Here is a 14,532-nt window from a genome sequence, read left to right as displayed (position 1 = left end):
CCTGTGCTGATCGGGTAGTGCCATGTATACAGTGTACTCTCAGGTGACATGCCCCCTTTCGAACCCAGACGATCTTTTCGGGATTGGTCTATTAGTATGGGGCTGTTAAGTGATGACGTCACAGTTCCTTCGATACGCATAGCAACGATCCCACTGGGGACAAACAAAAGTAGCGTCGTCTCCACCGAACCAGTTGTCAGTGGCAACATATAGGAATCGTGTACATTTCTTCGTTTCTTCTTTGCTGTTTTCAGTGAGTGTTTTGTTTTCTCTTTGTCCTTGATCTCGACGGCGTTGTCGTGCTCATTACCTTACTGAGACGTCTCTTGTGACTGTAGCCAGTGTCACGGAGGATTTTATTGGCGTGACGAGGTAGATCGCCGAGATCGAGCGTGAAAAACGCTCTGCATTAGTAGCTCCTGTAGAATGTCTTCTGGGATGGCGTATCCATGGTCAACAAAGCCAACGTGCAAGACAGCATAAGAGATCGTGTAAACGATGTGAACTCCAAAAGGTAAGCTCCTGAACAAGTGGAAAGATATGTGTATTTACAAACTCTCTCTTCATCCATCGATTGCCGCTAAGCATTGCATTTTGTCTTCACAGATAATCTGGACAAATAAATTATATTGTAACTGGAGAGTGCAATCGTGCTTGGGACCCATCCCAATGTCATCACATGGCTGTGGTGACTAGTGTATACCTGGGAGAGTTTTTCCTCAACTGAGACGGAGTGAAGGTGGATGGATTATGAGAAATGCGAAGATGTGGAGTAAGTTGTGTCGAAGAAATGTGTGATAAAATAAAATTTACTTTACACTCGAACATACACTGTACATGTACCTGTAACATCATGATAATGATTCCATCTTCATATCTCCGCAACAGGTACGCCATACGCACCAAATACATGGTGTGTGTGCACACGCGCGCTTGCGTGCGCGTACATGCACACACTCTCATGCGTGGCCGAGTTGGCCGGATGAACAGACCACGCATTTGCACGAGGTGTCCGTCATGTCATTGGAGTGCTGTACTTTATGACTCAGGGGCGTAGGAGGGGTTTTGGAAGTGGTACGACCGAAGGTCGGTGCGGCGGAAGGCCGTGTTGGAGGGGGTCCGGTCCCCCCCCCCCAAAAAATTGGGTAAAAAAGACACAAAATCCTGCGTTCTGGGAACTTCTGGCACACTTCTGGTGCAGTGTGCAGTCAAGTCGAGTACAGTACTCAGTACGACTGCAGATGCATAACAGATCTACGAGTACGAGTCTAGAAAAAGGTCTGATGCGCATGTGCAAATATCGATGGATCCTGATTTTTTTATTACGGTTTTGCACATTCCAGACGGACCACACTTTTCGAAAAGTGGTGCGGCCATGGTCGTACCAGTCGTAGCGGGTGCTATGCCCCTGTGACTTTATTCCAAAATAGTATGTCGTGCCCCTGTCAAATGGAGTTTGTGTCTATACTCAGCGGGTATCGGGCCATGACGCCACACTGCAGTTAGCGCTGGAATTAAAATAGCACTTCATGGATTATTTTAACAAATTTCCTTTGCGTTTACTTTGTTGAGCCCGTGGTTCATTTCTGTGTTCTGTTATGATTGGCCTCTGGAAATAATCGGAGTGGATGTCATTTTTTTGTCATATGTGTGTGCCTTGTGCAACAGGTTCAAGGCTAGATGCACTTCACATTCGGCGTGGGATCTCGGCGTCTGGGACCTGATAACGTCTTGGTTGGATGGGTAATCAAGGATGATACTACTCGGCACACCAATGTACATGTCAATGTAGTTTTTACTTTTTGAGAGGTGCACTATTTACGTCTTGATGCTTACTTCGGTGCTAGTGTCGTGTCCGTGTGTTGCTACAATGTCATTATCTGTATTGTATTCCGTCTGCTTATACATGTGTCTTTATGAAGTGTTTGCCGTGGCGGCGATGTGTCTTGTCGATCAATAGTGTTGTGAAACCTATCACTATTCATGCTTTGCTGGCTACTCGCTCGCTCCGCGCCGTGCACGCTACTAGGTCTTGTAGTATATAGCTCGATGCTTTGCATCGATCGCTGGTTGTTGTTGTTGTTGTTGCTTCTCTGTTGTTTGAGCTTGGTCCCGGAGTGAAGCTTTGATCTTCTTGTGTGGTGAGGGTGAGGAATGGGTATCTGGATTCCTGGTATATTTCCGTAAAGAACCTGGAATTGTAGAATCCTGAGAGTATGTCTGACCCACTCCCCGGTCATGACATTAGCGTGTTTCCCCCGGATTATTTCTATCATCCTGCGTGTTCTTGGGCTGAGCGAGCACATGCACGAGTGTGCAGCTATAACCCTGTGTATCTTTGGTTACACTTTGTTCTGCAATGCATGTACCTTGTAACAGTCTGTGCTTGCACTGCTTTGTGTGGCCTGCGTATTTCAGGACTATTCAGTGCATCAGACCCAGGTTGGTTTGGTTGCCGGATGATCTCTTGTTGCGTCGCTCTGTGTTTTGTATTCATCAATTTTTGGGCTTGAGAATTGAGCTGGTGTGTGGTTCCCAATATGAAAACATCATGCTGGTGCTCTGTGTTTCGATTATCGACTGTCCGAGCAGTCACGATTCATTGCCAGAACGGTCAATACTGTAGTCTCTTCACGTGTTTGTGTTTTCGCCGGGGGAATTAGCGGTGACGTTGCACATAGAACGGCAGTGTTGCATCACTGGACGACCCTGCCTCTGCATCTGACTTCATTTCCCCAGGATCTGGTGCAGATACACCAGACAGTCACTTCCTGTAAACACGCAAACAGCAAAAGAAGAGACCCCGCAAATCAGGAAAAACCATTGCGGAAAATATCGAGTAGATCATACACCATTCAATAATTTGGAGTAATTACAGTGAGACGAACACTTCAAACAGTGCTCTCCCTCTCTCCATCAATAATTTGGAGTAATTACAGTGAGACAAACACTTCAAACAGTGCTCTCCCTCTCTCCATCCTTCCAAAATACCCTGTAACAATTCCCTGGAATTAATTTATTTTATATTCTCAGGACATCATTCTGAACAATTTCTTCCATGGGTCTTCAATCACCACGGAGGGCGAGAATACAGCTAAGTCATGCAGTCTATGGGAGGTGCGGGCTGTCATGGATATAAAGGCTGATATTGTGCCAGCGTGAGGGCAGAGACAGAAAGAAGACACTGATATCTTGAACAACTCACCTACATATAATCGAATCCACAGGGAGCGCTCGTACTTTGATCCATCAGGAGGCGAAGAATCTTCAAAGCACTCTCAAACACAGAGTTTTACAGTGGGCAGCCAATTTCACAGCCATTATGAAGGCCCTCGACGACTACAGGAGATTTGTAGAGTAAAGAACAAGGAGTACAGAGCGACAACAATCGCTTGAAGAAAAAGCAAAGAAAAACTGCTCTCTCTCCAGTCATGTAGATGCTGTTGCCCTTCACAACTGGCTCCATCCAGAGGACGCGACTTTTGTTTGTCCCCAGTGCTCTCCGTTGCTATGCGTATCGAAGGGGCCGTGACGTCACACTTAACAGCCCCATTACATACAGCATGCAGGACGGGCAGGCTCAGTATGTGTCTACACCAGCTGCAGGGGCTGAAGTTCCCTCCACGTGCAAGTAGTCTTGAGCTAAAGACAGTATTGTGGTCTTCAGTTTCATGTTTTCCGTTCTGTCGATGGTTCCAGAACCAGTTTGCTCGACGACGAGCTAGGCCTGGCGTCTGGGCCTATTTTGAGCATAGACAGGAAAAGCAACTAGTTACTTGTTGGTGCGCCGCGCGTCAGCTCATCCGTCGAAATCCACCGATCTGCACCCCTGGCCGGCTTCTCTGACTTCATCGTCGGAGTCAGCGAAGTCACAGGCGAAGGGCGCCATCAGCGCTTGGGTTGCAACCAGTGAGTTGCCTCTGTCTTGTCTGTATTCGTCTGGTCAGTCCGAACAGCTGACAGACTTGTTGCGGGAACATCGGATCTATGCACCCGCTTTCCGTCGTTGGCGATGTTGGACTCGTAAAATTTTGAAATTCACAGAATGTACATGATTGTACTGATGTAGTTACAATAATAATCGTTTAGCCGATAAGCCGATCGTTATGGTATCAGCTAAGCCACTAAGGAAAAAACGTAATCGTTTCAGCACTAATACTAGTACAGTCATACAAATAATTATGAGGAAGACATACTAGTACTAGTATTGCAGTAGTCATTTGTAGCAACACTAACGGTGTGTGTGTGTGTGTGTGTGTGTGTGTGTGTGTGTGTGTGTGTGTGTGTGTGTGTGTGTGTGTGTGTGTGTGTGTTTGGTGGTGGTGTCTTCATGAAACTGCCGGGGGTGCACGGACTCCCAGAGTAACTTATAATGGAACGGTTGCGAGCGGGAACTTGTATTTTCTGGAGCTGCTTGTGCGCAAACACAAATAGCACCAGCAACACCTATTATAGGAGCGTCGGACACGCTACGGTCACTACGGTATTGGCCGCATCACTCTTTGTCCTGGGTACCCTGTGAATCTATTACATGCGCTGATCGGGGCTCTAAATTTCTAACATTTTCCAACACAGGAGCCACCCCAACCCCAGAGGTAGATTGTACTTCAGGTGGCTGACCGTACCACCTTGAAATACCTTCAACCATCCTGCTTGTATTGGCACAGTCACACTGGACCACTGCGGGCACGGGTATTTCCAAAAGCAACAGCACGGTGTGCGTCATTCGCCGAAATAGAAACTCAAACCGACCAATAGAACTGCTTTCAAAACATGCAGATCCTGTGCAGATCCTGTGTAACCGACTCAAATAAAATTATAAGTTTCCGCTCTTTTTTGAAAATTGGAATTTAAAAAGAAAGAAGATAGCAGAAATCTCCATCAAGAGAGCAGGGCGCTTTGGAAAGAATAAAGTTGATTTCCGCACGACTCAACAAGTCATACGAGTGTTAGTGTGGAAGGACATGGGTTGATGCGGCGGAACGGACATAGTCTGCGGGGCGAAAGCGTCCAACGCGCCCATTACGTGGCGCAAGCAGGCGAGCAGATTGGATGCCTTGCGACGGCCATCTTGCAGCGCCTCCTGTTGCTCCACCGTATCCGGCGACTGAGCAAGTACCTTTAGCAGCGGCATGACATCAGTGATCAGCGCTAGGAGAAAGCTGTTGCCTTCCGTCGTTTGCTGCACGTGGATCGGTGGTGCACCGCCAGTAGTACTATTGATGTTGGTTTGGCTCCCTGACACAGCGGTGCCAAAGTACAGGCGCTCTTCATTGGCAATAGCCAGGGCACCGCGGCCTTCCGGCGACTGCACACGATCTGCACACGCGCACCAGAAGTACGACGGCCAGTCATTGCAGCCAGGCAGGCATCGGCTCTGCGGTCGAGCCGCATCAAACCGACCGACCGCCACAACCTTGATGTCGCCTACAACGTCCCTGGGCACTCCCAGCTCCATGATGGACTCCAGTACCATGCGACTGAATTCGCGGATGTACTCGTGGTAAGACAGTTGGATGTGTCGCTCTTGCAGGGGAGACATGGCAAGTATGTTGGCCATGGTGAGGGTGAGAATCGCAAACTTCCACACCTCCTCGCCGAGGGCATTGGTTATGATACGCAGCGTTTCTTTGGTGTCGTACGTGAAGCGGGTATTGATCAGCGACATACAGACTAGAACAACGTCAATGCCGAGAGTCTCTCCGGGCTGCTTGTGCCGGTCTATGCTCTCCTTGACTCGGGCGAACGTTTCCTCCTCTAGGTCGTTGCCGTCCTGAGCGCCCTGTGTGTCCCAGACTTTGACTTTGATGGAGTTGAACTCGGTTTCAATCGGCTCAACACTGTGCTGCACTGGGTCGATGCAGTCCTCTCGGACTGTGGCTACGTTTCGGCCGAGTAGCGTGTTGATCAGCGTGGACTTGCCTTCTCCCGTCTTGCCCACCACCAGTATACGCAGCACGTAGTCACGGCCACGCTGACGATTCAGGCGTATCACGCGCAGCAGAAACTTGCCTCTCTCCTCTCCCAGGCACGGCAGATGCTCCCACAGTTTCGACTCTTCGCAAGCCTCCACACTCTCCACACTGATATCCTGTAGTGGCACCTGTACCGTCATTAGCGGCGCGTGCCGTAGGGTGTTCAGGCCAGCAGCAAAACAGCCATGCACCATGTCCCGTTTGTAATCACGCGGAGGTAGAGGTGGCGGTGGCCGCGGAGGCTTACGTTCCGCTTCGGGCGTGCTGCACCACTGGGGGAATTGTGAATTCTGATGATACGCTGCACCAGTATTAGCACTGCTGCCAGAAGCATGGACCACACCGCTCCCACCAACCTGCTCACCGTGTACCTGTAGTTGTTGATGGTCTACGTCGATAGGGTGAGGCGGCGGTACGGACCTGGTTGGGTTCTGAAACTCCATAGTGCCAATACACGCATGTTCATCCATAAACGGTTGCGGATTCATTACCATCTGCTCCTCTAGACCTGTTCGTTGCTGGTCAAGTGTAGGCATGCATGTTTGCAGGTCCATACTGAGCCCCTGCTGATCCGTGTTCGCTCCAGCGTCCATAAGGGCATGTTGCTCCATGAGCGTCTGCTGTCCCATAACCGTAACCGGTTGCTGATCCATACTGCACTGCGCCTGGTCCACACGCTGCTGCGGCTGCTGCTGTTGTAGTTCGTGTTCCGCAGCAACCGCGTCGTTCTCGTAAGGTGGCTCAGGCTGCCACGGTCGGCCTTCTTCTTCTTCGCCGCCGCCGCTGCTGGCGAAGGTTGCTGCTGGTGGCGATGGTGGTGGGAGCGGCAGTGCCCGGGCGTTGAGCGCCTTCTGCCTCTCCTCAAACTCCTGCAAGACCTGACGCACAACGCCATGAAACGTAGCCATGACTCCCCTCCTGCTGCACTCCAGTACTGGGTCGTCTCCTCGTCGGACACATACGCGCACGACGATCTGTACCGGACGGTACGGAGCGCTGCGGAAAAGTGAGCAGGTGAGGCGACTTCACCACAATCATTCATAGTCATTTGATGGATGGGTGTGACTCTACGGAAGTGACAAGAAGGCCCAGCTTTGTGGCTGAAACCTTTATCGCTGCGTCGGGGCGGTAAGCTAGAGAAGTATGGATACAGTTCGTCACATCTCACCACGATCATGACATGAGGATGAGGGGATGCTTCTGCGCCTTGAAACGCAATGGAATGCAATGGGTTTGCAGGAATGATTAGCACAAATATTACACCACACGTCCGTACCGGCAAGCTAGCACACGCATAGAGGTCCGGAACGGACCGACGTCGACAAATCTACAGATCTACGATCATCGTGATCATGACGGCCCGGCAGTCGTTTTGGTTATGTCCACAACATGCGGATCCACAAAGTCATGTCTAGCCAAGGTCTACCTGGTGTATCATCTACCGGAACTAGCGGAAGGACTACGCGTAGACCTAGCACCTACGACGGGTTGCGCGGAACGCAGGGCGCGCGAAATCGATCGCTATCATTCGGACTTCGTGTCATGTCCAGCCGGCCGGGAGTTGCAAGCGTTGAAAGACTACAATTATTGTAAGTAGTTAGTTGGTCGCCTTGAAGCAGTGAATTAGCTCCAGTCCAGTAGTTATTTGGTGCAGCTTTAGCGCTATGTGGTTTATTATTTTCCTTTTTCTTAATTTCGTATTTAGCGCTTTTGGGCGTCATTATTTTCTTCTCATTATTTCGCACCAAGTTATTATTTTGTGGTATTCTCTATAGATCTAGCTTCTGTTTGTTTTGCCGTTGTTCTTGTGCAACCCCCCCCCCCCCCCCCCCACACACACACACATTTTTCGATGCCTAGTTGCAACGCTGACGCCGAGACCTCTGGTCGGTTGAGTTGCTCCCAGCACATCAGCACGTCGTCCCTACATCCCCTATGTTTTGTACTTTTCCTCGTTTCTTTTTGTTCTCCACCTGTTTTCCAGTAGGGCTGTGTCAATAGTAAAAAAAAAAAAAAAATTTAGCTAGAAGTAGAACTGTGGTGTCACTGCTGCTGGCATGCGCTTCTGATATTTTGAATATCGAAGCACTGTGTCTGTGGTGATCGAGGAGGGACCATACCAGGGCGGCGAGGAAATCCAGGTAGCGGAACTACACCCTGGTTTGGTCATGCACTAATAGCTGCAACATAAAATATTTCCAGCGCTGGCCAATGTTGTGTATCTGACGAGCAGTAGAATAGTACCACCGCACTACTACGGTCCGGAGGTGCTGCGTGAACAAAGTAGTTACTTTACAGCTTTACGCAGTTGAGGCTGGGTGACAATTCGCATTTCGGTTATGTGAGCTCAGCTGCTGGTTCTGTTTGTGCAGTAACGGCTACATTCCGATCAGCAGTGTGGGTTTTCTTCAGAAAACAAACAGACTCGGAAGGAGCTCGTTGTGGCTCCGACCGACACCATAGGGCTAGGTGCGGACAGGAAGAGAAATCATGACCGAAAACGAGTACGCGTTCCCCTCGGCTCGCAACCACCGTGAGTTGACGTCGTTGTGGAAAGATTTGGAGACGGAGCAACCTATAAATATCATCGTGGTGGGTAAAACTGGAGAAGGGAAATCCACGCTGATCAACAGTCTGGTGGGGAAAACCGTGGCCAATGTGGACAAGTCTAGTTTCGCTGGCTGCACTAAGGGTATCCATCCCGTGATGGGAACGTTTGGCGGAGTTCACGTGACACTCTGGGACACGCAGGGTTGCCGCGATGGCGCGCAGTCCGAGACGACCGTGTACGCACAGCTCCTGTCCCGGGTCGGTCCCCGTCGTGTCCACGGCGTTCTGGTCTGCGTGTCTATGATGTCATCGCGTATCTCCAAGGATACCATAGTGACTCTGCAGCTGGTCAACGAGGCATTCGGGATGGGTGTATGGCAGCAGTGTGTCATCGTGTTGACCATGGCCAATCGCCTGGTCTCGGTCTGCGAAGATGCGAATGGCTACATCCAACCGTCGGGCCCCTGGTCGAGCTTCCAGCAGGGATTTGACGAGTACATTCGTAAGCTGCGGGAAATACTCGTCGATCGTGTTCACGTGAGTCCGGCTACCGTGCACGCGCTTCCCTTTGCAGCGGCCGGTGGCAGAATGTCAGCCGCACTGCCTGGCATACAGGACTGGCGCTGGACGGTGTGGAAGGTGGTGCGGGACCAAGCCAGGAGGTACCATAGACTCTGTGAAACTGCTGCTGCCAGTGCTGTTGTGAGCGGCAATGAGATGCCCGGTTTCACTGGCCTCATACCCGGTTGTCCCGTGCCGCCGTTCCCAGAGCCGTCGCCCATGCCAACGCATCACAGCTCGCATCTGTGTTGCTATAGCAACGACGCCGGGCTAGTCCGCGTACTTGTCATCGGTGGACCGGGCAGTGGCAAGTCGTGTCTGGCGAGTACGCTGGAATGCAATGCGGTGGCCGCCAGTCAAGGAACTCTGGTGGACGCACCGCTGCTAACCAGCCGTACCGTCAACGATTTGCTGGCGCAGTGCCCGTTTCACAGTGTGATTGTGTGCGTGCCTTTGCCAAGTCTTACCGCCCACCTGGGAGAGACGGTCGAGGTACTTCGCATTCTCCTCAAGCTCTTTGGCCCGGCAATGTGGAGGAAGCTTGTCTTTGCCTTGACGTTTGCCAACATCGCAAGCGAAGCAGTCAGCAAGCAACGGCGGCTGGGTTTCTACTGCAAGTTGTTGGAGCAAGCGAACACGCTCATCAACAAACAGGTCCAATCCCTTACTGGCAAAGATATGGGCACTCTAAAATTGCCAGTCGGCCGGCATCGGGTGGGTTTCAACAGTTTAAAACTGCCAGACACACGTGACTCGTCGCTGCGCCTGTGGAATGCCTGTGTGCAGCTGGCGAAGAAGCCCACCTGAATTTGTTCCACACTTGCTGTGTTCCTTGCACCCTGTGTGCTCACATTGTTACAACTTGCACACTCAATGAATCATATACGACAAGTGGTGGTATGCTGCTGGTCCGAGGGCCAAAATTGAAATCGGATCGAGCTGGTAGCGTATTGACTTGACTCTGAATGCATACCGGTAAATCCAGCAACACAAGCTATACAAATAAACTTTTTTTCACTGGATATGATGAGACTGACAGTGGTAACACGATCCTAGAAGTTGACATTGTGTGGTTAGATCGTGTTCGTAAGCTGCGATGACCATCAACCGCTACTACATCTAACAAAACCTTACAGACCCACATGCTGAACAAGTGCTAGCTTTCTATCTTTGTGCAGATGCAAAGCCGGAGGTGGATTAGGCGTGCTGATAATCTAGCCAGCTGTGATTTAACTCATCCCACATGGATTTGCTGTCGACGCATGCAGCACTTGATTGAAAACAGGACATTTGACAGATATTTACCGCCCTTTTCTCCCGAGAAACGATATTGCATTGACTTTGCCACACCAAAAGGAATCTTGGAAAGATGGCTATTGAACTGCCCAACGACTGACACCCCCTGAATCACCAAACTCTGGGTGGACTTGGAAATGATACTAGTGTGGGTGGCCAAATCAGAGCGGATCTGATATAAACTTCACTGGCACCATTGGTTACACAAGAAGCAGTATTTTGTAAAAGCCATATATATAACGAAGTGCTAACTCTAACGAGTTAACGAGGAGACATCTGTCGTTAAAATAGAAATCGTTATACAGAAATCGATACATATACTGTCCTATTGAGCGTTGAGAATGAGTGAAAATCGTTACCTTTGGTACACGTAAACTAGTCAATTTTGGGAAATCGTTATATATGCGCCTCGTTAGAATAATGGCTTTTACAGTACTTCAAATAGAAAGTATACGAACCCTGAAACCAACAAAGGTGGCAAGTACTTCAGTAAAACATTACACCTTCAAGCAGCCGAGTCTATTGGCAACAGACCCAACACTATCTGCTATAAGTGTACCCAACAACCAAACTAGCTGGCACACACACACACACACACACACATGTACCATGTACCATGTATACACCCGTCGCAAGAGAAGCACGCAAATCTGCAAATGCACTGGATGTGCACCCACAGATTTTCTCTTTATAGCAACGATAGCGGATCTGATTCTGATTGAAACAGATCAAGACAAGCGCCAGATAACTGTCTAATCTACACACACACACACACACACACACACACACACACACACACACACACACACACATAGTGACACACACGCACATGCACACACATGCACAAGCACACAATGTCATCTAGTCTTGTAAGTTTCCACAGCCTGTTACACCCACAGATCTGCAGTGCGAAGTAACTAGTTTCAAATGAATAATTATCCAGAATATGGCAAGGAATATTAATGCAGAGAGGTAAGTGCAACTAGTTGCTTGGAACAAAGCTGGAGATGTCTCGATCACAAACGACACAAAGCAAGGTACTTGTAGCCAGTGGGCCGAACACACGCACACACACACACACCCACACCCACACCCACACCCACACACACATACACACGCATACTCTCTCTCTCTCTCTCTCTCTCACACACACACACACACACACACACACACACACACACACACACACACATTATGCGCGCGTAGTACGCCAGCAAACATGGCCATATGGGTTGATGTATCCATACAGCCACGCCGCGTAACACACAAACACAAAAACACACACACACACACAAACGCGAACGCCGGAGTGCGTGTCCTTTATCCACGCAGTCTACTCTCGTCTGCCTGGTTGTTGGATGTTCCTATTTCCGGCAGCTCCACGTGTGTTTGGGGGCCGATTCTCAACTGCAGGCTGTGGCTTCTCGTGGAAAACCTTGACTGCCTCCGTTGGCGAGAAATCCTTGCTCCCTTTGGAAACAACGTCATTGGTAATGAGTTTACCGGCTCCATCCTCGGGTGCCACGGCTGGATCGACTTCCTCAGCTGGAGGTAAATCGGCCACTGTTTCAGCAGCTGCTGCAGAGTCCGCTGGCGGAGGCCGTTTTGTGGCCACTCTCATCCCACCAGCCTTCACTGCCGGCGGATGGCCAGCCTTCAATTCAACATTACTTGGAGATGACATGCTTCCTGAGACCTCACTGGCCAGAAGAAGCCTCTTCGGAGCCACTGGCTGGTTGGGTGTTCAGCATCCGGCTACAATGCATTGCAAAATCATTGGGCTTCTAGTTCTACTACAAAATGTAGATTCGCGTTCTCAGTTGAAGTGGCGTTGAGAATCAAAAACCGCTTTCTGAACTTTGAACCCAAGCCAGATTTAGTGAACTTTGAACTCAAGCCAAGTTTAGCAAATTTAGCGATTGCGGATATTTTGCGGCTGTTCAATTTTGCAGCGCTCCGAGCTACAATTATTATATTATAATTATGTACTTGAGACAACAAAGCTCGTCAAGAACCCAGATGCAGAGAGCGAGCAGACTGCGTCGCAGTGCGTGCGTTCCATGACTTCCTGCAAGCAGAGTCACCGGCTGCGTACACTACAGAAACCTGTCTAAGACGACCGCTCCGAAAGGGGACCTTCAAAACGTGATCTCTGTTACCAGGTAGTCCCCTTGAAGAACTAATTACTTGCTTTCCTATAAGGATGCTTTGAATAGAACTATAGAGCGCATGTGCACAGTGAGCCTGCTAGAACTTCATGACAGTTCCAAGTAGCTAGTTTTAAAAACAGGATCGATCGGAGGTGGTCCGTCCGGCCCAGGAGCCTTACACCGCGGCAAAGTTCGAAGACTCTTTTCGATATCGGTTACTGTAGAGTGTAGACTGATGTATAGATTATAGCATTGAAAGATGGTGACCATGGCCATGGTATTTTTAAAAGTGGACCGTCGGAGGGGGGGGGGGGGTCCTGGCAGGGGGGGGGGGGTCCTGGCAGGGGGGGGGGGGTCCTGGCACGGTCATGTCAATTTGATTCTGAACGTGAGGTATTTCCGGCCAAAATGAAATGGCTGTACCGATGATGCCAGCCTGGATTGCAATGCACTGACATGAGAAGCGGAAATATCTTGAATGACACTACGCATACACGCGGGAGTGAAACTTTGTTGCAGGAGCAGCAGTGCTTTCTAGACGTAAATCAACTTGCCAGTGCCGTAACTCCAATATCTATTTTGACATCGGACCGACTTTGGACTTGATCGGCAGCCTACAGTGCAGTCAATTTACTCCATCCTGGGCTTCCAATCGAACAAAACATAGGCATGCACCCACTGCACAGGTCATGTGTACCCGACACACACACACACACACACACACACACACCATTGGACCATTGGACGCCCATCGCCGGAGGCGATGATAGCGATGCTACGGCAGAAGCCATAGCAGCTTGTGCTGGGATTGCACCATTCAACAGCTTGCAAGGCTGAAGAATTGACCACCACTATTCAGACACACACACACACACACAACCACCACCTCCCCCCCCCCCCCCCCCACACACACACAATCACTCTGGCAAAGTTTGCACTTCGGAGTTTGAGCCACCGGTGCAATCTGCTAATATGCAAATTACGCATACTGCGATGTACATCATCAGTTGCACATCGACTTGCACTCGAAACTGTTTTAAAATGGCTGCAGCAAATCCAGGAATACTATGTTTCAAGTGCAAACATCCAAAGCTCATACCGTATTTCCACAAATAGTAGGCCGGTCTACTATTTTTTCAACCTCGTCCTAACCCGGCCTTATAATCGAGGACGGTCTTGTATTCGAGGACGGTCTTTTATTCTTTCAACCCAGTTGGCCCGGTCTTCTATTTCTCGCCACACAGTTTTACCCCCGTTCTTCCATTTTCTTCTACACAGTTTGAGCACGGTCTTCTATTTTTTCTAGTGGTGAAACGAATATCATAACCCAGTAGCCGAATATTCTTCGGCTTAACGAACGGACAAACGAATATTCTTTCGTTAACACGGATGACATCACATGCCTTCCTCTCAGTCATTTTATTGGATATTGTCACTATTATTAGGCATGACGAACGAAGGCATATATTTCTCCATCATTTCTAGGTCATTTTTCACAAAAATCCACAGCTGAAGTGCCTTTCACAGGCTCAAAAAACAGCTTGAGCTTGAGACGTGATTTTCGTTTGAGCGCCATACCTCCCCTCCAGGACCTTGGATTGCGTTCGGGTGGCTTCTAAATAACAGCTGAGAGTTTGCTAATGCCGATAGTCTTTCAATGAAGCGATTCGGTCAAGTATTCACGAAGTTACGAAAGTTTGAAGTCGCCCGGTTGATTCTGCATACCGGGTTAACGAATATTCGCTATGAGAAATATTCGTTCGAATGTGTCAAACCGAACGAATATTCGAACATTCGATATATTCGTTTCACCACTAATTGTTTCCCACAGTTTGAGCACGGTCTTCTATTTTTAACACAAGAACAAAGACTCATTTAGTAGGCCCGGTCTTCTCATCGGAGACGGTCTTTTATTTTTTCAATCGCCCCCTGCCCCGGCCTTGTATACGAGGACGGCCTTTTATTTGCGGAAATACGGTATATAGGATTTAGAGTGAAAG

General features: G+C 49.4%; 3 protein-coding genes and 2 long non-coding RNA genes across 5 annotated transcripts; 2 read left to right on the top strand and 3 right to left on the bottom strand.

Moving 5' to 3' along the window:
• Nucleotides 1-122: 122 nt before the first annotated feature.
• On the top strand, nucleotides 123-2,099 carry LOC135810898 (uncharacterized). Its single transcript, XR_010552445.1, has 3 exons — nucleotides 123-514; nucleotides 607-772; nucleotides 1,669-2,099. It is a non-coding gene; the product is annotated as an uncharacterized LOC135810898 (long non-coding RNA).
• A 384-nt stretch (nucleotides 2,100-2,483) lies between these two features.
• On the bottom strand, nucleotides 2,484-3,284 carry LOC135810899 (uncharacterized). Its single transcript, XR_010552446.1, has 2 exons — nucleotides 3,206-3,284; nucleotides 2,484-2,771 (listed from the first exon to the last, which is right to left on the bottom strand). It is a non-coding gene; the product is annotated as an uncharacterized LOC135810899 (long non-coding RNA).
• Nucleotides 3,285-4,711: 1,427 nt separating this feature from the next.
• Nucleotides 4,712-6,993, bottom strand: LOC135810192 (uncharacterized). Its single transcript, XM_065323664.1, has one exon. The coding sequence runs from the start codon at nucleotides 6,881-6,883 to the stop codon at nucleotides 4,931-4,933; it is 1,953 nt and encodes a 650-aa protein (XP_065179736.1). The 5' UTR covers nucleotides 6,884-6,993; the 3' UTR covers nucleotides 4,712-4,930.
• Nucleotides 6,994-8,075: 1,082 nt separating this feature from the next.
• On the top strand, nucleotides 8,076-10,415 carry LOC135810191 (uncharacterized). The gene has a single exon (XM_065323663.1). The coding sequence runs from the start codon at nucleotides 8,466-8,468 to the stop codon at nucleotides 9,891-9,893; it is 1,428 nt and encodes a 475-aa protein (XP_065179735.1). The 5' UTR covers nucleotides 8,076-8,465; the 3' UTR covers nucleotides 9,894-10,415.
• A 1,300-nt stretch (nucleotides 10,416-11,715) lies between these two features.
• Nucleotides 11,716-12,066, bottom strand: LOC135810601 (death-associated protein 1-like). Its single transcript, XM_065324094.1, has one exon. It carries the CDS (start codon nucleotides 12,064-12,066, stop codon nucleotides 11,716-11,718), a length of 351 nt encoding a protein of 116 aa, XP_065180166.1.
• Between the last annotated feature and the right edge of the window lie 2,466 nt (nucleotides 12,067-14,532).

Source organism: Sycon ciliatum, chromosome 2, assembly GCF_964019385.1.
Source record: "Sycon ciliatum chromosome 2, ocSycCili1.1, whole genome shotgun sequence".
NCBI lineage: Eukaryota > Metazoa > Porifera > Calcarea > Leucosolenida > Sycettidae > Sycon > Sycon ciliatum.
Note: the sequence above shows the minus strand (reverse complement) of the source record. Positions and strands in the feature narration are given on the sequence as shown.